This window comes from Poecilia reticulata, chromosome 4, assembly GCF_904066995.2.
Source record: "Poecilia reticulata chromosome 4, P_reticulata-male-v2, whole genome shotgun sequence".
NCBI classification, from domain to species: Eukaryota; Metazoa; Chordata; class Actinopteri; order Cyprinodontiformes; family Poeciliidae; genus Poecilia; species Poecilia reticulata.
Genome location: NC_088833.1, coordinates 22,129,896 through 22,154,118, shown reverse-complemented (window position 1 = coordinate 22,154,118; position 24,223 = coordinate 22,129,896). Strand labels below are relative to the sequence as shown.

Here is a 24,223-nt window from a genome sequence, read left to right as displayed (position 1 = left end):
TAGAAGAGCTGGACATAGAAGGCAGCCCACCTCATTAACATAACAATGCAGCAGAAATACAGCAAACGGAAACAGCGAGCAGAAATACATCAAGCAGAAAAGGGAGAAGCAAAAAAAAAAAAGCTAAATATCTATTTTTCTTAACGGAAACTCATGTGTAAGGGGAAATGAAAAATAAAATATATATTTGTTTATATTTCTTATCAAAATATATATTTATGCTTTTAATTCTTATCAAAATATATATTCTTTTATTTATATTTTTATTATTTTATTTCTTATTATGTGGGATATATATTTATTATTTTATTTATATATTTATTTGTTTATTTATTATTATGTCGGTTTTGGTCCTCCATATCCTCCAACCAAACTGATAAAACAAAAAAAATTATCATACCTCGGCTGGAATTAGCGCTCCATACAATCTAACATGATGCAACTAAAGCAATATATCTGATTGTTGTCCCAGTCAGATCTTTTATTAATATACATAATATTTTTCCTTTAAAGAAATAATAAAAGGAAAAAGAATAAAAGGCTGTCGGAAAATATTTCCAAATTATCATAGTCTATGTGAATTATAAGTGAATGCTAAGTTATCAGTGTAATGTCACAGTTTGAAAAAAAAATTACACAGGCTATAGTTTTAACATAAACTTTGCTGCATTTACAAATCAAAACATTAGAAATTTACCCACCAGGTTTCTGTCAGAGTGCTGGCATTTAGAAACATCAATACCCACAATTCCCCGCGCATTTGCTTACGTTTTTTCCTGCCGTCATGGCAACCTTAAGGCTTGCTGGGAACTAGAGTCTCCTCCCCCCTCGATCAACCAGCCACAGCTAACTCCTGTTTTTCCATAGGTTTCGCGAGATTTACGCGGGCGGGTTGGCGTGTGGCAACATTTATCCGCCATACAAACCGAACAGTACTGACATGAAATCTGCTTAAAGGTAATTAAACTGTGTTCCACACTTAGTATACGGACGCAATAAACATCCATTTGTTGCTACTGCTTGTTAGCTTGTCAGTGAGACCGGTAAGCAGATAGATATGGCTGACTGTACGCCTCTGCTTACCTACAGCAACATCTGCATTGATAACGAGTGACCAGACAGACGGCGCGATATTTACTTCAGTAGGAATATGAGCTAATGCGAGTGTATTTGAATGTTTTCAGACTTCCGTCGTGGCATTGATATGTTGGTATGTGAAATATTCATGTAAATACATTACACCCGCAGGCTTGTCATCCAGTTATACTGGCGTGCGAGCTAACTCATCTGTAGACGTGACCTCCATAGCTATGTCACCCGAATAAATTCTCAGGAAGTGGCTCAGTGATACCTGCTCATTGGTTGATGGAGTTGTCAGTCTTTAGAGCAACACGTCAAGCCCATTTTTTTTAAAGGATTATTTAAATTTCCCTCTTCTCCTGTGTTTGTCTTTTCTTCCTGGTGACATAACAACTAAAGTGCTTTCTTTTTCTTTCAAATAGTAACCTTTGAATTTCCAGAGGCATGTCCAAGAAAAGGGGCAGGTACGTGAAAGTGAACTATTGGACAATGTGATGTGTGAAAATGTGTTATTACAATCAAAACTTTTGGAACATTTTTTTTTTTAAATCAAGCAAACCTAATTTCACACAAGGAGACTGCGGAAAGGCACAATCTCCCAAGTTGCCTACCAGTCTGTGCTTTAATCTACAAATGTGACTGTGATTGGATCTATGTGGCTAGTGTAAAAGAAAGCATAAAATATAGGAACACAAATTTCACTTGCACCACTCCATCTTCAAGGGATCCTAGGGAAGTTTTATTATACATTCTGGAAAGCCATCTGTTCTTTTTTGTCTGTTTGTCCATTTTGGCTTTACTGGAATCTATAATTTAATGTCCTTTTGATGTGATGCCAGAGAAGATTTTGGACTCGACCAGCCGTAACACAGAGGAGCACCCACCAAACACACACACAAATATAATTATTCCTGAATTTACTCAGTGTTAAAAAAAAGGGGAAAAATTGTTTAGTTTTCCAGTCGTGAAAAACATGGATAAGACAAGATATAGAAAATAGCAGTTCCACTAATGTTCATACAAATAAAAGGTACAAAGTAAAACTTTTAGAGTAGAGTATGGAATCTCTAGTAGTATGTTAGATTGCGATTGCAGCAATAGGAATATTAGTTGCTTTTTTAAATAATTGTGTGATGTTCTGTTATTTGCTGTAAGTCTATAAATGTATACTAATGTGTGCTCTTAATTTCTTTTTTTGCACACAATCCTGGCCAATAGACCTGATTCTGATCTATTTTTGTTTCATATCTTAATATAATGCTACTAACTGCTTATAATATTGTCAAAATATTTTAGTTTGCTTAGAAAAACAACAAATTAGAAAAACATTTTAGGGGAGTATTAATAAACCTCTAATGTTGAAAACGGGAAAAAGGAGATCAAGATGTCCTATCAGCTAAATTATTCAACCGCAAAAACGCTTCATTTTCTTATAATATGCTCTCAGAAAAGGAAAATTGGTAGCACATGTAAGATGTGATCTCTTGCTCATGTTCTTGTTTTTACAGTCAGTACATGAAGTGAATGTAATGCTAAAATGTACCAGACTATCTTCTGGAGATCAGAATTATCCCACTTTTGTGTGAGAACTTCTAAGGCTGTCTGTTCATGTCGGATATCAGAAAGCGGAGCAGCGGGGAACTGAGTGACGTGGCGACGCCGGACCCCAACTCCATCCTGGGATTGCGCATTCAGCATAACTGGCGAGAGAAGGGCAACCAAAGCAAATGGAAAGGAACGGTGCTGGACAGACTGAGCGTCAATCCCTCTCTCTTCATGGTGAAGTACGACGGCTTTGACTGCGTCTACGGCATCGAGCTATTCAAGGACGTGAGAGTGTCCAACCTGCAAGTTCTGTCAGAGAATATCGGTGAGTACGTGTCCACGCTAAGGCTGGGTGATACGGCTTAAAAATAAAATTTCAGATGAACCGATTCATCTGAGAACCAATTTCCGATTTTATTTATTTTTTCCTAAAAAAGAAATTTCAAATGACAGAAACTATTTTCAAAAAAAGTGGCTTTTACTTCAATCGGTGTTAGGGCCAGGCTATAAGAATTTTTTTCTTTAATTACAAGAATATAGTCATAATATTGGCAGAATAAAGACAATTTTAGCAGAAGATTGTCTTAAAATCACAAGAAAACGGATGTTTTAATGAGGATAAAGCTTTAATAGGGTTATTTCAAGATCTGACGTGACCGGCTCAGTCCATGTTCTTCTTTCTTTGAAATAGACTCAGCCGTTTGCACAATTGTTTCAAAGTCCTGCTACTGATAATATTTTGATGCTCATGTGTTAAAAGATTAAAAAGTTACTTATCTGTAAAACCGATAACAGAACCGATAAGTATAACTGAGCAAGATGCTCAACATTTCATTTTGTTATATTTTGTGTAGGAGTTCTCAGAAAATTACTACTTCATTCTCCTAATTTCTGACTTTATTCTGGTAATATTAACACTTCATTCTTGTGTTACTTTGACTTTATTCTCATAATTGAAAAGAAATAAAATGAAAATCCTAGCCTTGCTCTAACACTCCTGAATTCAGTTCAGGTATAACTGACCTGAATTCAAAATAAACAATCCTGATAAATAGGATCTGTAAAACATGCTTGTCAAACAAGATGGCGGCCCTGGGCATGCTGACATCACTCTGAACCTAAGGATTGCATTGGTGAAGAGAAAAGAAAACCCTATTTTTTCAAAAAAATGTAATATTTAAAAACCAAAAATTCAATGAATCGTCCAGCCCTAGTCCAGGTACCTCTAATTCACAAGGTACTTTCAGGCATTTTTATTCATTTTGAGCAACATATCCACTTGTGTCTCTGCAGTAAACAACAAAATAAAGATCCCAGCAGGGGCAGAGGAACTTGTGGGCAAAGCAGTGGAGCATTTGTTTGAAAAGGAAGATGGCGAGAAGAATGAGTGGAGAGGCATGGTCCTATCCCGAGCTCCAGTCATGACAAACTGGTATTATATCACTTATGAAAAGGACCCAGTTCTTTATATGTACCAGCTGTGGGATGACTACGCAGATGGGGACCTCAGGATTTTGCCAGAAGCAGGTACTGTTAATTTGTGTTTTAACAAAATCTGATTTATTCAGAAGGAGTTTTATGTAGTGTTTTCCTCGAGGCGTCAGAAACGGGAACAAGAGCAACAAGTTCAGCAAATGTTACAGATATTTAAGGTTGTCTCAGTTTTTGTCCACACAGAATGATTTGTCTCCTTTATTTCCAGTTTGAGGAGTGGAAAACAAACAGAATTAAGAAGTATCTGGTTGCTTTCAGGCAATTTTGAGTTTGTATGCTTTAATAATGAGTTGTACCTCGATCTAACCCTTTACTGCTCTAAAGCAAAGGGTTACTTTAGAGCAGTAACCCTGCTCTAAAGTAAAGCTACATGTGATGTCAGGACATCACATGCAGCCTGATGTCCTGACCAGGCTGCATGTGAAAGCAGAAATATTTGCAACACTTACTTCAGACATCTGAAAGAGCTTATCCTGCTTCCAAACATGGCATAAAAATAATAAAAAAAAGATAGCTTGAGACCATGTCTGAGTACAGCAGGAAGTCCTCCAGGGTATTTACTGCAAGTTATGTTTGTGTGTGCTTCTGCATCATATTCGAGCCGCATGCCACTTCTCTCTTGGAATACGTCTGTCTGTGCAAGTCCAAATTTATTTTAGATGTAGTTTCCAAAACCTGGACTTTTCTGTGCTGTTTAGTGTTCAAACGTCATATCCTGCATCATATTATGCCATCCAAGCTAATGCATCTTTGGAGTTCTTCCAACATGTGAAACCAGCAATTATTGATTTTATTTGCCTAAAGGCTATCAAACTAATGTAAGCTACAACTCATAAATCATATGGTACTTGGATTGCTGAGCATCTTCCAGCTCTAAATTAGAATAGCCCTTTGGATACATTAGCCTCACACTACAGAATTGGCAATTAGGGCTGCAGAGTATTAGAAAAACTTGAAATTCTAGTGTAACTACTGGAACTGGAAACGATATGTTTTGCAAGTTAGCCATTTTTGTTTTCCAACATCACAATGCCCCACAACTCTGTGATCAATAGCATCAAAAAGATTTAGGCCAGGGACACATATATTACCAGCGTGCGGATTATGAATGCTTCAAATGTCAAATCTAAATTTCTACCTATTATTAAATCAAGTATTTTTTCATATTTTCCAGTACGGATGTTTTATTTAATGACCATAAACTATTCATATTGACAAACAAAAATGGAACTATTCATGTAAAATCAGAACTCACCAGGACCAAGATTACCTTTCCTTGAAACTGACCTTTTGAATGTGCCATACAGACTGATGTGCCTGGTGAAATCTAGTTAAAACTGAGGGTTATTTCTAAACATTCACATCAGCAAAGGTTTGAGCCATCACATATTCACAAAGCAGGAGAAGGATACAAAAAGTTATCACAGCGTTTCTGAGTGTCCTGAGCTAAAATGAGAAGTATCGACAAAATTAAAAAGAGCCAAACAGCACGGACTGATCCTGGCAGAGGTAGGAACTGAACGATTTCAAAGAAGCTGGAAAGAGACAGAACTCTGGTTGTAGACATAGAAAAAGTCTACTCAGATTGAAGTGTGCTAATAACAACAATGACTAAAGACTAAGCATGCATTTCCTTTGGTCAGATGAAACAAAACTAAGAGTTATAATTTTTACCTTAAATTTTATCTCTAAAATATTTAATGAGATACAACCATCAAAAGTGCAGCAAAGTTATTTTCCCACAACTATCACCATGTGTTAAACACTGGTCTGCTAAACTGGATATTTAGGGTGGGCTAAAAACCATTTTCTTGGAATCCAGACTCCAGCGAACTTTCCTTTTCCATTTTCTCTTGACAATTACAACTTACAGCAAAAAAATGCAACTAAACTTCATCCAAACACGGGGTCAAAATGGATAAAACCTGAACACCAACAAAGTCAAATTCCAGTGGACTGATTTAAAATGTCTGTCAGGGTGTTTGTATTTAGAAGCTTTTGTATTCATTTATAGAGGTGGGACTTATAAAAAGTTGCATGGCTATGAGATGTTCTTTCGCCTTTTGACCTGACCTGGTCGATATGACAAAATACTACCTTTGGACAGAATGTGGAAGAACTCTCTAAAGATGCCACAACATCGTCGAGGTGAAGTTTGCTGATTTTATCTGCAAGTTTACTGCACACGTTGTAATGTTTCGCTCTCCTCCTTCAGAAAACAAGCACCTGTTGCCTGCGGACAGAAAGCCGGGAGAAGAGACTGAAAGTCTGGTGGGGAAACAAGTGGAGTATGTTACCGACAAGGGAGTGAAGAGAACAGGCCTGGTCATCTACCAGGTCCCAGCCAAGCCCTCAGTGTACTATATCAAATATGATGATGACTTTCATATTCATGTTTATGATCTGGTCAAAACCCCGTAGACATAGTGAACACTTTCATCTCTGCCCGTTTCCCATCTTCGTTCGGCTCATGGTTAAATTATTATTCATGGTGGGTTTGAGGAATAACTGACACGTTTTATTCGTTAAGAAGCCAGTGCAATATTCATTTCTATGTATAGCAGAAAAGTAGCACTGCTATACTTGTTTTTTTTTTGTTTTTTTTTAATAAAATGGTGACAGTCTTATTCTATAACTTCATCCATGGACAGCCTAAGGTCGTGCTGTCAAGCTGCGCAGGAATTTTGCATTTACATTGTTGCCATCAATCAGTCTACTAAGTGGTTATGGCTTTGAAAGATGAGCAAGATGTCTTATAGTTGCACTTTTCTCTGAAGTTCTTGTTAAATTTGTTACACACAGTGTGTCTAAAAATCAAAGCTTTAGTTTGCTGTTTGTACTTGTAGACATCAGTGGGAAACAGCCTTGCAAAGTCACCCTTATCTGCCCCCTATATTGCTCAATGCCAATATCTTCTTGCACCTTTGCACTCTTATCTAGTATTGCAACGTTTATAGTTGTGCTATATTAATCGGCTGCATATTACATTATGTGAGTCTAGCCTGGCTTTTCTTGTTGACGTGGTGGATGGAGATTTTAAAATATGCTTTAAATCCTAATTTTTACAGCACTTTTATGGTTGCAATGGAAATGCTGAAGTAGTATTATTTAAATTTAAATGCACAGTTATACATAAAGTGCCTTCACGCTGGTCACAATTTGGCAATATATTACTTACCGTTTCTCCAGACTGCTAATTGAAGTATGCCATTTCATTACATTTAAAGGACAGTTTGAGGGAAATTATGGATCAGTTTGGAATGTTTAGCTCTTCATTGTAAGATTGCTATTCAAATGTAATCTGCTTTATCATTGCTGTTGTGATTTCAGTGTTGATGTTGTGTGCAGCACTTTACTGTATAAAGTTTACGTGGTTATGTTATATAAGACGATATACTTTCTGCTAAATGTTATAAATAATACGCATGAAGGAAAGAAGAAAATAAAATGCAATACATTCAGATGACAGTATTTAAGCTGGAAAATTTGTGTAAAAGCCCCTATAATATACATTTTTAAAATTGTAATCAACAACAAAAAAAAAGAAACAATATACTAGTATCCATCTTTGATTTTGGTCTTTAAAATGCCTTGTAGTCTTAAATTACATGCTTGCAGAAGAGGTTTCATCCCAAATTTCTCAAAACTGAGCTCTATTTATCCTTCAGATTACTTCTCCTTTGGGTCAAAACTTTGGTTGCATCCCCTGAATAGTGCCTGGGGGTTTTTAAAACATTTACATAAGGGTGGGAGTGACCGTGTATGCTAGAATCAGTTCTGTTGTTGCATTTAGTTCAAAACGTAACACTATGCATCACTGTTAGCCGTGCTTTCGAGTGTTTTTTTTTTTTTTTTGTGCAAACTTAAATCATAGATAAGTCTGCTTTAAGTTTTCTCTGGTTCTGAATTTGTGGCAGAATCTAAATGACAGTTTGTGTCATCATTCTGTTGTAATAAAGTTTTGCACATCTGTTTTGTGTTTTATTATAAGCTGCCTACTGCAAAAAAAACCAAAAAAAAGATTTGGTGTTATTGCCAGCAAATAGTGAAGTTGGATACATACATCAGACACGCTTTCATACATTATTTGTAATTGTAATTAACTTTGGTGACAATTTAACTTGCATAGACACATTTTTAATTTAAAAAACACTTTGCTTCCCTGCTTTATTTACAACTTCCACAAGATACCATTTTACATTAAATCCAGCACATTCCTCACACAGAAGTTTCCTTTTCATGTATTCTAGTCTGGAGGGAGGGGGGTGAAATTTTTGCAGTACTGTCATTTCTCAGGCGCAAAAGTCAAACATTAATAATGTGAGGTGACCCAGGGAGGTTCTGTTCACTTGATGAGGTCTTTTACGTACTGCAGTCCCTGACTTGTATATTCAGATGCTCTTGTTGGGGCCTCTGAAAGGCTCGAAATTGTCCACCGCACTCCTGTAAATAGAAGGGAAGTAAGTACACAAGGTATTAAAACAATCAAACTGACTCATCTCAACCTCAGCTGTTAATCATTGAATGCTCTATAACAGGGGTCACCAACTCCAGTCCTCAAGGGCTACCATCCTGCAACTTTTAGATGCGTCTTTGCTCAAACACACCTGGATCAAATAAACTGCTCGTTTCCAGCCTATTGCAGAGAGGAATGAATGCTGGTGAGGGAACTCAGACATTTTGGAGCAGAGGTGAATCTAAAAGTTGCAGGATGGTAGCCCTTGAGGACTGGAGTTGGTGACCCCTGCTCTATAATAAGCAAACTACATCGATAATTCACTCTCACTCAGAAGCAACAACTCGTGATCACTGACATTCTGTTCAGTTCTTACCAGTGTTCCATGAATTAATCGGGGAGAATTCAATCTTAGGCATGGTGGGAAGCTGAGCCTAAGGACAGAGAAAAAGGTTAAGGATGTTATATAAATTTCATGCACAATTTAACAGTGGCTTTAAGTATATCCATTACTCTATCCCAATTATAAAAAGTCACAAAAAAACATGCATTTGCGTGACTTTCACAAATGAACCAAGACAGGAGGGGTTTTTTTTTTGGCTGTATGGTGGAGGACAGAGCAGGGCAGAGGCAGTTCAGCGCAGCTGGTAGCCTCAACACTTTATCCGTCCTTACAAAAAAGACAATCAGTTGTCTGGAAGCTCATGACACGGAAACTTGAAGTGTCACCCTCCATTGTTATCAAACTAATGCTGTTTTGAAAGCACCTTGAGCAAACTTTGAGCCGCAAGTCTTAAACGTGGCATCTACAGGCTTGAGTTGTCTACTTCTACTTGAGCAGATAGCCTGACCAGTGAACTTGTGATGCTCCATAAAGAGCAGAACAACAATAAGATAATCTTTGCAAATATTATATTTAGTTAAAACTGCTATTAAATTTACTGAGGAGCTTGTTTTCTTATTTTCTAGTCCTTTCTTAAAGTATGTAACTTTTAAACAAAGAAATCATTTCAGTACACTTACTTCTGTATAACATTCATGTTTACATGACTTGAGGCCATCCTTTGCCACTAAAATAGAGTTTAATCCTTTTTTGTGCTTTTAGCTGAAAGAAACTGACTGTTAAAACATTTTCATAAATGCCTAAAATAGCCAACTGATTTTGAATACAGCTGCTATTGTCATATCTTTGGTCTCCTCTCTCTGTGAATCGGAATAAAAATAATAAACAAATATCGTATCACATAACACAAATTGGATCACATGAATAACCTTGAGCTTGCGAGGTGTAATTTCAAAACGGTTACCTACGGTGGGTGGCCTTCATGTGAGTATAAGACCTCTCTTTGGCTAGAAGCAACAACTTGTGGAAGGCAAGCTGTGTGTTACTCAAACCTCCATACAGCCAGAAACAACTTTAGTCACTGTTATCGCAAAAATGACTTTAAGCCATTCAAATTTAAGAGGACTTTAAACCTTCACTTTGTAAAACTTTTGCTTTGCAAAGTCTCTACTACATAAAATCAGTCTATATGCCAAATACCTAAATACCAAGTTATTGGCCAAATAAGCAATTTACACATCCTTACCTCCAGACCAAAATACTTAATCCATTCTTCTAAGGCGGGTGGCACAGCTACTTTGGCCTTCTCCAGGACCACTGACCCCTGTTCACTGCTTCCTAGCAGACCAGAGTCATAGGTGACGTACACTGCTCCCCCTGCAATGGTCACCTTGGAGACAAGTCTGTAAGTGAAGGAATGAGGTTAGCCATACTGAGCAAAAAAAAAATCCATGCAGCCTTGTAATAATGAATGATTCCACACGGAAACAACAAAAACAAACAAACAAAAAAAAAGAAAAACGACATAATGCCTCTATTACAGTACACTGCATGAAGGTTATTTCTATGATAGTAACTCAAAGCAGTTATTTAACAGCTTTGTCTAGTTTGGGAATTCCATCAAACGTACCAGTATATACAAGTAAAACGTTTAACCCTAAAATGCTGAGTTATTTTAAATAGTGAAACGTAGCACTACTACTGTTAGCTTAAGCGAGCTAACGGGCTAATCGGGTACTTAGCATGTCAACCACCAAGCTTTGAATGAAAAACCTTGAGTTGAAAGAAAAATACCAACTTTACTAAAGGCCAGATCCTTGAGGCCATCCTCCAGAGTTTTATGTTTTCCCTTTTTGTGTTGCTTTTCAGAAAACAATCCTAGAAGAACACTAGCTAGTCAGGAGCAGTGAAGGACAAGCGGTGTCTGCACTGTGTGCTCAAGTGTTTTGTCAATAAAGTTGCTAGTTATTTCAGAGCGGCAGATTCGTTCGTCGTGTATCTACTTTATGTTGTATTATTATGGTTTGTTTAAATAAATAAATCAAACTTTAAAAGGCAGAACTTTATCAATTCCTGTGAAAATATATTTGAATTTGGTTAAAAATGCTTTGATTACTTTAGTCAGATATGGAGGGGCGGGTTTGAGTTGTTAAAAAAAAATTACATAACATGCACCTCCTATTAACTGGTATTGTGACGTTTCGCCATACTTATATAAACCGTAAAAAAGAAGTTGCTTGAAACTTTTGCAAACCAAGTGGGCTAAATGGCAACATTCGCCAAATTTTTTATTGGGAGTATCTTGGCTGCTTATTTAGCTATGAAATGGACTGCACCTAGTTTTCATCCAGGTACGTTAAGCTAAAATGAATCTAAAATTTTCTTTTCTGTGAAAGCTCGAGTTTGTATACTTAACTGCAGGGAATTAGGTGTATCATGTTGATGATGATGATGATCTTTGATGATGACAGCAATGTTGATAGGTGTTTGACCTGCAACGGCGGGATGGTGGTTCAGTACAAACTCATAAAATGTCCCAGGGACATTGTCTGTACACTGAGTCAGCCTTACGGTGAATATATAAAAACTGTTATTCTGACTCATATGTTTAAATATTGGACACTATGTTTTTAGAAAGAATCCCAGTTTTTATTTATCTTGTTTCTATGTACATTGTAGTTGTTTAATGGAAATAATCTCATTGGAAGCAGAACTTGTTTATACATTGAATACGTTAGTTTTCATGATGTGCCATTATTATTATTGTTACTTTCATTATTTGAAATTCGCCAGCAAATATTTTAGCTACACTTCTTTCAAAGTGTTTTTATATAAATTGGACCTGACTTCATTTAGCCTAACTACTGTAAACTGTTGACTGAATCAGTTTTGAGTTCCCACTGAGCAGTAGGACAGTTCACTCTCCTTTCAAACATAAGGGGGCGCTCTTTTTTAAAATATCTTTTATAAAGCTGTCATGGTGCATCTCCCTCCCACACGCCATGGGGAGTCTCTGCTGAAGAAGTGGTTTCAGAGCATGCAAAAGTAGCATGTGCCCTTATAAATCCACAGAAATTATATTCTAACAAAACGGATTATTTTTTTTATTCTTTGGTTAAATACTTATGTTTACTGTAAAGCCAATTTCTCAATATCCAGTCAATGGAGAATGGTGTTCTGTAACTTTAAAACGTGCATCTGCTTCAGTAAACCTGAATCAAAGAATTTTGTCTTTATCCTGATTCTATATTTCTTTGATTCAGGCTCAGCAGACCAGTGACACATTCAAAAGCTATAGGACACTGACCCTAAATACTGACATTTGAGATTCTTGTTGTAAAACATCATAAACGTTCTATCTGAACCTTTAAATATCACTAAGACAATCCAGTTACAAGAACTGTAGTATCGCAAGGTTTGTGCAATCATTCAAAATTGCGAACAAAAAAAAAAACTATTATCAATGGTTTCTATTGCAGTCCACTAATAAAATACCAGTCCAAGTGCCCTTATCCATGGCTATTTCTCATTGTTGCACAATTCAGACCAGATTGCCGAAAAATAGCAACACCCCTAGCAGTCCCTTATTTACAAAAAATAATTTGTTGCTGTTTCTGAGTATTTCTGCTCGCAAAACACACAGTCATGGGATAGAAAGTAGTGAAGCAACACCACTGACCCATTAAATAACTCTGTTTTAATGCTCTATTTTGCAAGCTACACATGGCATATCTGTAAAGTGGCTTGCTCCAGGCCATCTACCTAAGTAGTGACTAATAATCCAGCATTAACGTGTTACACTTTTTGCCATTCTACTCTTCATAGAATGGCAAAAAGGTGCTATATTCCTCACAATAGGATTTCATTCTTATGCCTCATGATCTAAAAATCTAAACGTCAACACACCCATATAAAAACAACGTAAATATAAGAAATAATATCACTCACAGAATGCTTTTATTGTCGGGTCAGATGCTTTCTGTATAATGTTAAGCATCAGTCACGTAATGTGTAGCTCTTTCAAATATCAGCATTTGTTCCACTTGAATATAAACTATGCAAACACAATCATTCAACTGTTTCGACGATCAGATGCTGAAAATGCCTTCTTCTCTGCCCTGAATAGAAATAATCGGTGTAAAAATAATGATTATGAGTTTTTAATGATTGCTGTGGGATAACTGGGAGCGGAATCACGAACAGATCAAATGACTGCAGATAATCTGCTTTCCTCAAGTGACTAAACAGCTTTAGAACGGAGAGAATACAGACATTCATTCAGCCCACAAGGGCAAACTGTGCAGTAAATTTAACACAAATATTCACTTGACTTAGCTCGAGTTAACTGCACAGCTCTGGTATCTTTAGGTGTATTGGGTATTTCTTTAAGCAACTAAAATGTCCCAGAGACATTTTCTGTACACCGAGTCCTTTGAGCGAGACTGATTTCATTTTGCGTGAAACATTCTGTGAGGTGGCTTTGATTGGGTTTATGTTTTACAGCGAGTGCCATAAAAGGTAAGAATTATTATTCCAAAGGGAAATCCTATTGTAGAGTGAAATGCCTGTGTGTATCTGTGTTAGGACATATCCGTTTATACACAATAAATAACAACTGTGGTATTACTGTTTGCATCTTTTTATTATTGAATGTGTGGACTTTGTCTTAGAATCGCTCCGAGGTGCCAGGGTGTTGGTCACCGGGGCCAGTACAGGCATTGGTGAACAAATGGCATATCATTACGCCCGCTTTGGAGCCCAGATTGTTATCACAGCAAGGAGGGAGAAAGTTTTACAGCAGGTCAGTTTTGCTTAATTTTTTCATTCTGTCTTTTGGAACTGTGTTAGTGGAGTAAAACAGGTTTTACTATAAAACCTCAACTGGGCCATTGAGGTGACAATCTAAACTACAGATCTAATCAGCAAGTAAGTCATTTCCTACATGGCTTACTTATTCAGCACAAGTCTTTCTCTCCCTCTGCTTAGACAATATTCCTTTTGCATCATTCCTATTTCCTCTCATTCTAGTCAATTTCACTCTGTATCACTTATCATCACATTCCTAATCTATTTCCTTTACTGCTATCGTTGTTATTCCTTCATTCACATCACTTCTCTACCTAATTACCTTCATACAGCTAATTTTATTTCCACTCATTTTTATTCCTTCTTCCATACCCCTTCATCATTCCTCCAAATCTTCCTTATTTCTCATTACTGCTCTTTCTAATTCTACTTAGTCTCCCTCATCCTCCTCATTTGCATCACAATACATCTCCTAAAGCTTCCTGTTGATTATTCCTAACTTTTTCATCAATCATTGCCACACATTCTCCATCATCTTCCTCATGTTCTCCAATTTTTATCCCGTATGCCTTAGGATTTCTGTGGCATTATTTGCTTGCCGTTCTAATCCCAATCATTCATCGTCATTTTCTTTAGCTCCATATTTTCATCTCCTATTATCTCCTGTTCCATCCATCCATCCATCCATCCATCCATCCATCCATCCATCCATCCATCATCCTCTTCTGCTTCCGCTTCATTACTAACACTTTTAATTAGATTAATCCTTCCTAAATGTTCTAATCTCTACCCCTTCTTGATTGACTTCCTCCCAATCAGCCTTCTCACCTGTCATCAATATTCCTTCACAGTCATTTAGCTCAATATCATTCAGCTTGTCCAGAAAGCACCAAATCACACCTAACGTCATCTCAACTGCACCAGCAGTTCTGTTAAACTGTTTTGTAAAACGTTACTCCTTGCGGTTCACAGGTAGCTGAAAAGTGTCTGAGTCTGGGGGCTCAGAAAGCCCTTTATATAGCAGCAGACATGGCCAATGAGTCTGACCCTGACAGGGTGGTCGATTTTGCTCTGGAGAAACTGGGAGGCTTGGACTACCTGGTTCTCAACCACATTGGCCCGACTACCTTTGGCATGTGGGAGGGAGATGTGGAACATACCAGGTGGTTAATGAAGGTAATGGATCATTTTGACAGTTTCTCAGCACATAAAATCAAGGGAATGCCTTGATGTTTCTTTTGATGTGTGTGCGTGTGTGTGTGTGCGTGCGTGCGTGTGTGTGTGTGTGTGTGTTTTAAAGGTCAATTTCTTAAGCTACATTCAGATGGCCTGGAGAGCTTTGCCCTCTCTTGAGCAAAGTAAAGGATCTTTGGTGGTTGTTTCATCACTTTTAGGTAAGTTTGTCTCAATATTTGCCTTTACATGAAGCTACGACACATAAGTGATAAATGTACAATTACAAAAGCATTAAATCATTCTCAAAAGGCACATTTCTATGCTTACAAATTCATGTTTTTGTTCAAGCTCAAGCTGAACATATAAAGCTATTTTCTTGACTCAAGTGTTTGAGAAAGCTCTGCAATTTACTGGGACATTTGTCTTTGTTTTAAAGGTAAAATGCCGAACCCCTTCACGCTACCATACAGCTCAACAAAATTTGCCCTAAATGGATTCTTCGGGTCCCTTTATCATGAACTGGCCATGAAGAAAAGCAATGTGTCAATCTCAATATGCACCCTGGGGCTTATTGATACTGATTCAGCCATGGACAAAGTCAGGTTTGTCAAATATGGAAAAGTAAGTATTCTCAAAGGATTTTGAAAAAAGAAAATCAGTTGTGAATTAGTTATTTTCTTTTTTCAGGGGTGTTACAAATGTACCAGCCTACCCCGCCACAGAAGCCGCATTAAATATCATCATCGCTGGAGCAACAAGACAGCTGGATCTTTACTATCCGTGGTTCACACAAGTCATAACTCTAATAAAAGACTGGTCTCCTTCAGCAACAAACTACTTCATCCAGAACTCCTACAACTACAATCCATGAACAATATTTGTTTGCAGCATTAATGCTATTATGGACGTATATGTGTTTAATTTTGTGCTGCAATAACGACATATTATAGGATTAATCAGACAGCTACCCTTATTCGCTTTAAGTTTGCACATTGTGGTGGTTTTATAATATAAATTTTTTAAAAATCACACTTTTGCAAAACACATCTCAAGCATACTCAAAATTTTGGTTTTGTTTGAAACTTTACACAAGGAGTATTAAATTACATCTGCTCAGTGCAGTTGCTCAATTTGATCCCAAAATGATGATGGGTATAGAAAAAAAAATTGATCCATTCACTGTTAAGGTGAAAAGCAACCTGAACCATAAGTTCAGAGAGACAAGACTTTGGAAACCAATGATAAACACAGTCAGAAAAGTGTAGTCCATCACAATGAGTAAAAATATGAAAAAAAAAAACAATATATGAGCCTGAAAAAGACAAATATCAAATTCTACATGCAACACTGCATGCAAAGTAGTAGAATCGAATGTATGTAAATATTTGATGGACGTAATTACAACAACAAAAAAAGGCATCTCCAACCATTTCTCTCATCACATGTTTCATTTGTACCAGAGTTGGGTCAAGCACCAGTTTTAAGCACTTAGATCATTTAATGAATTTCTCATCATCAATCATACAGTTTCCAAAATGACACTTTTGACTTTTACTAATTATCAAGACTAAGTTCTTTCATTTCCTTGTATGACCTTATGGAGTTTAAAGAATAATCAATTAGGTTTTATTGTGTCTTTTTATTTTGTGTATTTTTTTTTCTTCTTTGAAAATTTAAAGAAATCAAATTGTCTCAAAGGCACCTTGGAAACTTCTGGGCATAAGCCTGCCCTCTGTAGGTAAATAAAAAGCCTTATCTGCCTTTGCCTTTCCCAGACAGCAGGTCAACTTTGAGGGAGATATTTTCAGTTTTATTTTCAAATTATTTTTTAGATTAATTACATTCTATGCAGCACTGACTACACATAGAGAACTATGTCTTCTCCTGTGACAAACATCAATGTCATCTTAGAAATCTTTAATAGTATGACACATTCACTGCGTTTTTTTTTATTTTTTATTCCCATTTCTACAGATTACTGAACTGTTAGCTTTCAGCTTTCTGTTGAATGTTTTTATTACTCCATTAATATAATATTTGATAATCATGATGCATATGGTTGTGCAACAAGTGGGGGCCAATAAATTTATTCAGATTGTATTGGACTCGACGTCGCTTTACTGGTCAAATCTTATGACACGCATCCGTCTCCTGATGTTCGGTCCAATCCATACGCATGCGCACTTTGCATTCAGGTACTCGGGCCTTTTTTTCCCTTGGTGCGTTCACTGAGAGTCTGTAGCATAAGACTTATGGACAAGGGCAGTATTAAAACGGCTCTTGTCCAATCTCTCTCTGTCGCATCTAATTATTTCCCCACATTTTATGAGTTGACTATTGAGATTATTCCACTGCATGCACAAGTCAGCTTTGTGTATAAATAATTTTCCACCCCCGTTACGCCTCTGTTTTCCCCGAAAGTATGTTAAAGAAAATGCATTGAAAAGCATTTTTTACGGTACACAAACTGCCCCAGAAAAATCAGACCCAGTTTAAGCAGTTAAAAATATATATCTTAATTGTTTTACAAATTGTTAAATATTAAACCACTTTCAATAGATCACCACTGTCTTTTTTCCGTCTGGCCAGTTTTGATCTGACCACCATTTTTAACCAATCAGCAATCAACAAAACAACATAATGGTCTTTCAGGGACATTCTTCTAAAAGCTTTTGCTTTGTCTTTAAAACAGAAAATAACTGATCATATAAAAACGAGCTGTTATTTAAATTATTTATTTACTTTTTGATATATCCAAATATAATAATAATTGGGGTTTTTTCATGGCTCACAACAGTAAAGCATGAATTTCACCAGGAGAAGGAAAGCAGGTCAAGTTCTAGTCCAATGAAACATTAACCTGGGAGCCACGCCCCCTAAACGTCCAGAAAACAGGGAAACGAGAAAGTGCGTTATTACACACATTTCAGCTCACAGCTGAAAGCTGAAACACACAGGAAAAACATTACGCAAACAACATGGGAACCTTCGTAAAGATTGTAATTGCTAGCATTTGTGTTGGCTATGTAGCTGTCAAGTGGAATAGACCAAGTTTTGATTCAGGTAAGTTAAATAAATGTGTTACTGCTGCCATAAATCCAACTGCTAATGATACATTTTGAGTCAATTACTTATTGCAACACACGCGCACGTGCATGCTGTGAGCGTGATAGACAGATGTCAGATAAATGTGGTAATAAACACAGACTGTAAACAATATGCAGGCAACTTATAGTTTCAGAATGGAATTCTAAAAACGAATGCATTTCTTTCATTAAATTCAAAAAGTGAAATAGTTTTTTTTTTATTATTACGCGCATAATAATGTACCATTTAACTTATTTATACGTGTATAAAATGTTATACTTGCAAAAAATTAATTTAAACTAGATAACATTTTGGGGCCCAGAAACCATTGAGGTCCACTGCTGCTCCCCCTGTTGGTTTTGCTAAGACTTGGTCCAGGCTTCTGCTGCTGTGTCCCCCATGTGTCAGACCTCTCCTGAACCAGAGACAATATCAGAGATGCTTAGCCTGGGCCAAAGGAATAAAGGAATGAACTGATGCTCAGTAGTCCAAAGTTATCTCAGATAAACGTACTTCATTTGGAAATTGAGGTTCCACAGTTTGGAGGAAGAGACCAGAGACGCAGAATGCAAGTCGACTGAGGTCCTGTGTAAAGTTTTCATTGTGAGTGATATTTAGGGAATTCTCTAATTATGTTGGTCCACTGTTTTATGAAGTTTAAGGTCAGCGCTGCCATCTAGCAGGAAATTTTTACAGCACTTCATTTCTTCCTTTTTTACTGACAACCTTTATGGAGATGCCGATTACCTTTTCCAGCAGGAGGACTTGGCACATGCTCACACTGCCAACATCTCTCTTACCCGGTTCGATGACCATGATGTCATTGTGCTTGATTGGTCCATGAACTAGGTTGAACTAAACCCCAGTTATAGCCTTTGGAATATTGTCAAGATCAAGACGAGAAACACCAAGGCCTACTATGCAGAGCAGCTAAAGTCTGCTATTGAAGCCACAGACTGAGCGCCGTCATTCATTTAAATAGAGCCTTAACCCTGCACATACTAAACATACTTTCCAGATGGCCTTTCTGTTTTATTAGCATTTTTATGATAAATTTCGTAAGCTAGCGGTACCTAGAGGTATCCCTGCAGTTAGCATCTCTGTTGAGATGCTGCCTGAAACCTGGTAACTGCAGTTTTAATGTTACCTTATTAGAAAGATGTGTGATGCTTCTCTAGTAGCCATGATCGTTCATGGATGTTGTATTCCAAACATCTAGTTTTGCCTTTCTTGTGAATAGAGGGAAAATGTGGAAGTCTTCTTTCAGCCAGCTGGCAAACGGTGCACAGCTGGAGAAAACTCCAGTCGCTCCACTTTCTGGTGCATCTCATTAAAAAGATTCTAAACCATATGAGCAGACGGATGAACATTTTTAGCTGTTATTAAATCCTAACATTTTAAAACTTTGGCACACTAAATGATTTTTTATCAATAACCCTGATTATGACCCTCTTTTTGAATTTCAGCACTGCAAGTTGAGCTAGCAAATACTAGTTATCTGCTTTCTGAAGAGATTATAGATGCAATACAATGGCCTGCTGATAACATTTTATTGTCTTCAAGGTTAACTGCTGTAGATGTGGGACTGTAAAACAAAAAAATTTTTGCACGCAACTATTTTCTATGGGATGTACTTTATGCAATGTAGTGGGAGTCTTGTGCATTTGTGAACACAGATCGTTTCTTGTTGTTACTGTTCTTCTTGCTTTTACTGTTCATGTTATAAGTAGAAATAAAGGTTTTTGGTTTTTAAATCGATTGTTTTTATTTCAGAATCTCTTAGAGGTGCCAGGGTGTTGGTCACCGGGGCCAGTTCAGGCATTGGTGAACAAATGGCGTATCATTACGCCCGCTTTGGAGCCCAGATTGTCATCACAGCAAGGAGGGAGAAAGTTTTACAGCAGGTCTTTTTCTTTTATTACAGTTTCCTCTGTCCTTGAGTACTGTGTAGTAAATCAGTCTATTTTGCAAGTAATAATAAAACTGCTTCCAAAAAGCACACATGTAAATGCCAACATTTTTTTTTTTTAGGTATTTTTGAAGGTATCGCAGCAGCCTCTTGCTGCTGCGATACCTTCTTCATCATCAGGCCAGTTCTGGGGTTCAAGATGCCAAACTCCGTCCGTCTTTCTCAAAGTTTCCGTTTTTTAGTTCAAGTGTCAGCATTAGGGAAAGATAGGCTAGATGATTGATTTTACTTATTTGATTATTTCTGCTACTGAATTAAGCTGTACTGACTCTTGCAAAATTCCCTTACTAATAAAATAATTAATATTAAGAAAATCTAAAAGATGTTGTGGACATTCAATTAATGAGTCACCTTAAAGTTCTTTGATGGATGTAAAATAGCTATGAAGTTTTATTCTGGGAGGAAAAAGTGTAAAATGTTTTATAGGTTGTTTATAGCCCAAAACTAAAACAACACACTTGGGACTGGCCCGAGTCACTAAAACCAACCTTCAGTAACAAGTGCAAGTTTTAATAAAGAGAAAGTGCGACCGTTAACAGGTGTGCTCCTTGAAACTAGTTGGCTGCAGGCTGCTCAATCTGGCTAATTCACAGGGTGAAGAAGGGTGGGACATCTGGATGGAGGTCGTCAGAAACCAGGCTAGTCTTTCTTGACGCCAGCTTAAACAGAGTTTACTTCAGTTCTGGACAGGGTAAAACCCAGCTGATTTAGGAAACTCAATTCACCTGTTAGACAGAGAGCTGGTAGCACATGTCCCTCCTCTGAGAAGGGAGAGATGGGGGATGGGGGAGGGGGTGATGTGCAACAACAAAATTGGTGCCCAACGTGGGGAAGAAAGAGGAACGCCAATTTTCTTTCAATTGCCAATTTTAATCCAATAATAATCCATTATTCTAATTATTTGATACCATGTTACAGTTACTTGTTTCCCTCTGTAAGTACTTCCACAAGTGTAAGAGCAAGTTTAAATATTCTTATAATCAAACCAATATCAACCACTGGTTAAACCAATATTAATTATTGGCCTAATTATAAGTTATTATCATTAATTTAAGTATTTTACTCTGGGTTTTATCCAATTACTCAAAATGTTTAGATTTTATTCTTTAAACCTTTAATGCTTCGAAATAAGGAATAGTCTGAACTATTTTTATACACATGCATCCTGGAAGCTTACTTCCTCTTTCTTCAGGAAACCTGCCCTTCCTGTTTCATGAAACTCTCTGACCATGATTTTTTATGATCAGATAGAAAAAAGAAGAATCTAAGCAAAGTTTGCAAGACACAATAACAACGCACACAACCAGATTAATTTTACTACAGTCTGACTCTACTGTTGGGTCTTGATGTCACCTGTGTAATTATTTTTAAAGATAACTTTATTTATTGTTACTATTAAACTAAAATCTCCAGCATGGGCAAGTGGGATGATCTCGACTTTTCTCGACAATGATCAATTTTAGTTTTACATAGAAAATGATCAGGTGGTTTCAACATACAGTAGTCAAACTATATGTTAATGTTCAGGCTAGTCTCTGTATATTTTCCTCATATTTACTCTGTTTTGCTCACAGGTTACTGAGAAGTGTTTGAGTCTGGGGGCCCAGAAAGCTCTCTTCATATCTGGAGACATGTCTAATGAGTCTGACCCTGACAAAGTGGTTGACTTTACTCTGGAGAAACTGGGAGGCTTGGACTACCTGGTTCTCAACCACATTGGTGTGACTCGCTTTGCCATGTGGGATGGAGACGTGGATCACGTCAGGTGGCTCATGAAGGTAAATGGAGCACTTTGATGGTCTGTCAGTGCTTAAAACGAAGAAGGTGACTCTGATCTTTCTCGTTGTGTCTTTTTGTTTTCCGAAGCCCAATTTCTTTAGCTACATACAGATGGCCTGGAGAGCCTTGCCCTCTTTGGAGAAAAGTAAAGGGTCTATGGTTATAGTGTCATCAATGGCAGGTGAGCTTAATAGACGGCAAATTTAGATACATGTACACATGTATTAAGGGTTGGAAATGGTGTATATAACATTTAGGAAAAACATTTGTAGCTAATTTTTTTTAAATTTGATTTTGTCAACTTGTGTCCAAATGTGAAAAATAGTAATGTCACAAATCAAAAAATATGACTTACCCCACTGATTACTGACCTGCAGCTCATGGTAGGCTGGTACTGGGTAATCCTAAAAGGAGTATCTGCTAATCTGACCTCTCTGCTAAGACTAACTGGTCACAAAAACACTATACCAAATGCTCGTGCCTCTGCCATCAGACGCCACATGGTATTAGGGGTACGCAACACATCTGACAAAACGAGGGTGGAGATTCCATGAAGAGGATTCATTTATTTTCACCTTCTGTTGCTGATGAGTAATTCAGGTTAAAAAGTATTTTATGACAAAAAAAAAGTGGAAATAAAGAAAACCCTTCAACACTTTTTCAACCTAAAATATCACAATTAAAAATGAGCGGATTTCAACGCCGTGGAGGTTCGATGGAACGAAAAAAGGCATATAGATGTTTAGGTAAACTTCCTGAGGCCTCGGTTAAGTTTTAGTGGTATATTTGGTTAAAATTCAAACCCACCAGGTAATACCTGAATACATTACTGTGTCTGAGGACTTCTTATGGACATTGATTGTTGGTATTTGCTTTTTTTTTTTTGGTTATGTTAATGGAACATTTAGCAACAAAAGGAAAATTGTCATTACCATCCAAAAACATATTCAAAAGTTTTTTTGTTTTTTTTGTATTCTTTAAGTGGCTTTAAGTGACTTAGATCATGCCTGGAAAATTACAGCATTTCTAGTTTCTTTCATAAAAAAACTGGAGCCTTTAACAATATTTTGCATTTAATGAAAAACTATCAGTCAGCCACAAAATTCTTAATTTTTGCAATTTAAGTAAACACCAAATACTATATACTTTTGAGTTGAAGTACTTATTTCTCGATGTGAAACATTTTCAAACTGAGAAAGTCCCAGTTTTTGAGTTTGTATGTTGTTTTCTTAAAAAACATCTTAAATGTTTCTTGTAATTTTTTAAGTAGCTCAGAACAAACTTGTGCAGCTCTACTGTAGGATCTGCATTTCCTGCAACTCTGCACTGGACTCAGATGTTTATCTGCGGTTTGCAGGGAAGCTGAGCAATCCCTTCACGGCCCCGTACTGTTCAACAAAATCTGCCTTGAATGGATTCTTTGGGGCCCTCAGCCATGAACTTGCAATGAAGAAAAGCAACGTGTCCACCTCTCTAATCACACTGGGACTAATTGATACCGAATCAGCTTTGAACGCAGTCAGGTTTGTTCATCATATACAATAAACATCCACAATATCTTGAGTCGTGATTTGATGTTAAGGACTTTTTTTTATGCGCTCCAGGGGAATCATCACGACACCAGCCTATCCTGCGACAGAAGCTGCACTGAATATCATCGTAACAGGAGCAACAAGGCAGTCGGAGCTGTACTATCCCTGGTACACATATGTCATGAATCTCTTCAAAGACTGGTATCCCTCTCTAACAAATCATCTCATCCAGAACGCCCTCAACTACGATCCATAGGAAACATGTTGAGATGTTCTTTGGTTTTTTTATTGTACGTTTTTGATGCACACAGGATTTTATGCCCACATCAAATATAGCTGAAAATGTCTGATTCTGAAATTCATTTGAATGTTTCTCAGATTTAGGCTTCTTAAAGAAATGTACCTGTTTTGTGTCAAATGATTGCACATCCTGATTTTTTCCTGATCATCAGATTAAAATCACACGTGAATGTGGTTTCTGATATCAGTCTTGTTGTATATGTACACATTTCTTTATTTTTTTGTTATGACAGTAGGAAAAGTACATTTCGGTTTGTAACAAAAAACAAAACACAACAAAAAAACAAAAGACAAGAAAAGTTACATGCAACCAGTTTGGAGCCAGTAAATACTTTATAGATCAGTTTATATCTAAAATAGAAAGATGGGTTCATGACAAGGAGCTTAATACAGGAAAAATATGCGGTGACAAAGGACATAAAATGAAAATCAGGTATGGTTGCAATAGATGAAACTATTTTAACATGTACTTGCATGTCAGAATAATAGCATAAAAGACTAACATTTGGCTGCAATTTTGTAACTTTATGACTCATTCACTAGTTAAAGTTTTTTTATTTATATATATATATTTACTACAACCAAGAAATTTCACCTTGGAATGATAAATATTGAAGTTTTACATTCATGACGGTACATTGAAAAATTAGGGTAAT

The 24,223-nt window shown here is 36.9% G+C and overlaps 4 protein-coding genes across 5 annotated transcripts; 3 read left to right on the top strand and 1 right to left on the bottom strand.

Annotated features, from left to right (window-relative positions):
- The first annotated feature begins 393 nt into the window (after positions 1–393).
- On the top strand, positions 394–8,090 carry LOC103463671 (spindlin-1). The gene is made up of 5 exons (XM_008407197.3): positions 394–957; positions 1,503–1,544; positions 2,703–2,950; positions 3,919–4,152; positions 6,335–8,090. The coding sequence occupies exons 2-5, from the start codon at positions 1,525–1,527 to the stop codon at positions 6,538–6,540; spliced, it is 708 nt and encodes a 235-aa protein (XP_008405419.1). The 5' UTR covers positions 394–957; positions 1,503–1,524; the 3' UTR covers positions 6,541–8,090.
- On the bottom strand, positions 6,703–10,878 carry micos13 (mitochondrial contact site and cristae organizing system subunit 13). The gene is made up of 4 exons (XM_008407200.3): positions 10,717–10,878; positions 10,165–10,321; positions 8,952–9,009; positions 6,703–8,562 (listed from the first exon to the last, which is right to left on the bottom strand). The coding sequence occupies exons 1-4, from the start codon at positions 10,743–10,745 to the stop codon at positions 8,465–8,467; spliced, it is 342 nt and encodes a 113-aa protein (XP_008405422.1). The 5' UTR covers positions 10,746–10,878; the 3' UTR covers positions 6,703–8,464.
- A 217-nt stretch (positions 10,879–11,095) lies between these two features.
- Positions 11,096–16,998, top strand: LOC103463670 (hydroxysteroid 11-beta-dehydrogenase 1-like protein). Of its 2 annotated transcripts, none has more exons than XM_008407196.3 (6): positions 11,096–11,269; positions 13,589–13,719; positions 14,697–14,900; positions 15,025–15,118; positions 15,337–15,502; positions 15,588–16,998. In XM_008407196.3, exons 1-6 carry the CDS (start codon positions 11,185–11,187, stop codon positions 15,769–15,771), a joined length of 864 nt encoding a protein of 287 aa, XP_008405418.2. In that variant the 5' UTR covers positions 11,096–11,184; the 3' UTR covers positions 15,772–16,998. The 2 variants fall into 2 exon arrangements, with proteins under 2 accessions (XP_008405418.2, XP_081462601.1); XM_081606475.1 differs by lacking the exon at positions 11,096–11,269 and adding an exon at positions 12,878–13,436.
- A 99-nt stretch (positions 16,999–17,097) lies between these two features.
- LOC103463669 (hydroxysteroid 11-beta-dehydrogenase 1-like protein) lies at positions 17,098–23,749 on the top strand. Its single transcript, XM_008407195.3, has 6 exons — positions 17,098–17,963; positions 19,761–19,891; positions 21,531–21,734; positions 21,823–21,916; positions 23,093–23,258; positions 23,340–23,749. Exons 1-6 carry the CDS (start codon positions 17,879–17,881, stop codon positions 23,521–23,523), a joined length of 864 nt encoding a protein of 287 aa, XP_008405417.2. The 5' UTR covers positions 17,098–17,878; the 3' UTR covers positions 23,524–23,749.
- The last annotated feature ends 474 nt before the right edge of the window (positions 23,750–24,223 follow it).

Excerpts from the sequence above, each read along its gene's own strand:
- LOC103463671 (XM_008407197.3), top strand. The coding sequence starts at position 1,525 with ATGTCCAAGAAAAGGGGCAG. Across the intron at positions 1,545-2,702 it reads ATGTCCAAGAAAAGGGGCAG|AAAGCGGAGCAGCGGGGAAC; the intron begins GTACGTGAAAGT and ends GTCGGATATCAG. Across the intron at positions 2,951-3,918 it reads AGTTCTGTCAGAGAATATCG|TAAACAACAAAATAAAGATC; the intron begins GTGAGTACGTGT and ends GTGTCTCTGCAG.
- LOC103463670 (XM_008407196.3), top strand. The coding sequence starts at position 11,185 with ATGGCAACATTCGCCAAATTTTTTATTGGGAGTATCTTGGCTGCTTAT. Across the intron at positions 11,270-13,588 it reads TGCACCTAGTTTTCATCCAG|AATCGCTCCGAGGTGCCAGG; the intron begins GTACGTTAAGCT and ends ACTTTGTCTTAG. Across the intron at positions 14,901-15,024 it reads ATACCAGGTGGTTAATGAAG|GTCAATTTCTTAAGCTACAT; the intron begins GTAATGGATCAT and ends TGTGTTTTAAAG.
- LOC103463669 (XM_008407195.3), top strand. The coding sequence starts at position 17,879 with ATGGGAACCTTCGTAAAGATTGTAATTGCTAGCATTTGTGTTGGCTAT. Across the intron at positions 17,964-19,760 it reads TAGACCAAGTTTTGATTCAG|AATCTCTTAGAGGTGCCAGG; the intron begins GTAAGTTAAATA and ends TTTTTATTTCAG. Across the intron at positions 19,892-21,530 it reads GGGAGAAAGTTTTACAGCAG|GTTACTGAGAAGTGTTTGAG; the intron begins GTCTTTTTCTTT and ends TTTTGCTCACAG.
- micos13 (XM_008407200.3), bottom strand. The coding sequence starts at position 10,745 with ATGGCCTCAAGGATCTGGCCTTTAGTAAA. Across the intron at positions 10,322-10,716 it reads AGGATCTGGCCTTTAGTAAA|ACTTGTCTCCAAGGTGACCA; the intron begins GTTGGTATTTTT and ends CTTCACTTACAG. Across the intron at positions 8,563-8,951 it reads GATTAATTCATGGAACACTG|GAGTGCGGTGGACAATTTCG; the intron begins GTAAGAACTGAA and ends TTCTATTTACAG.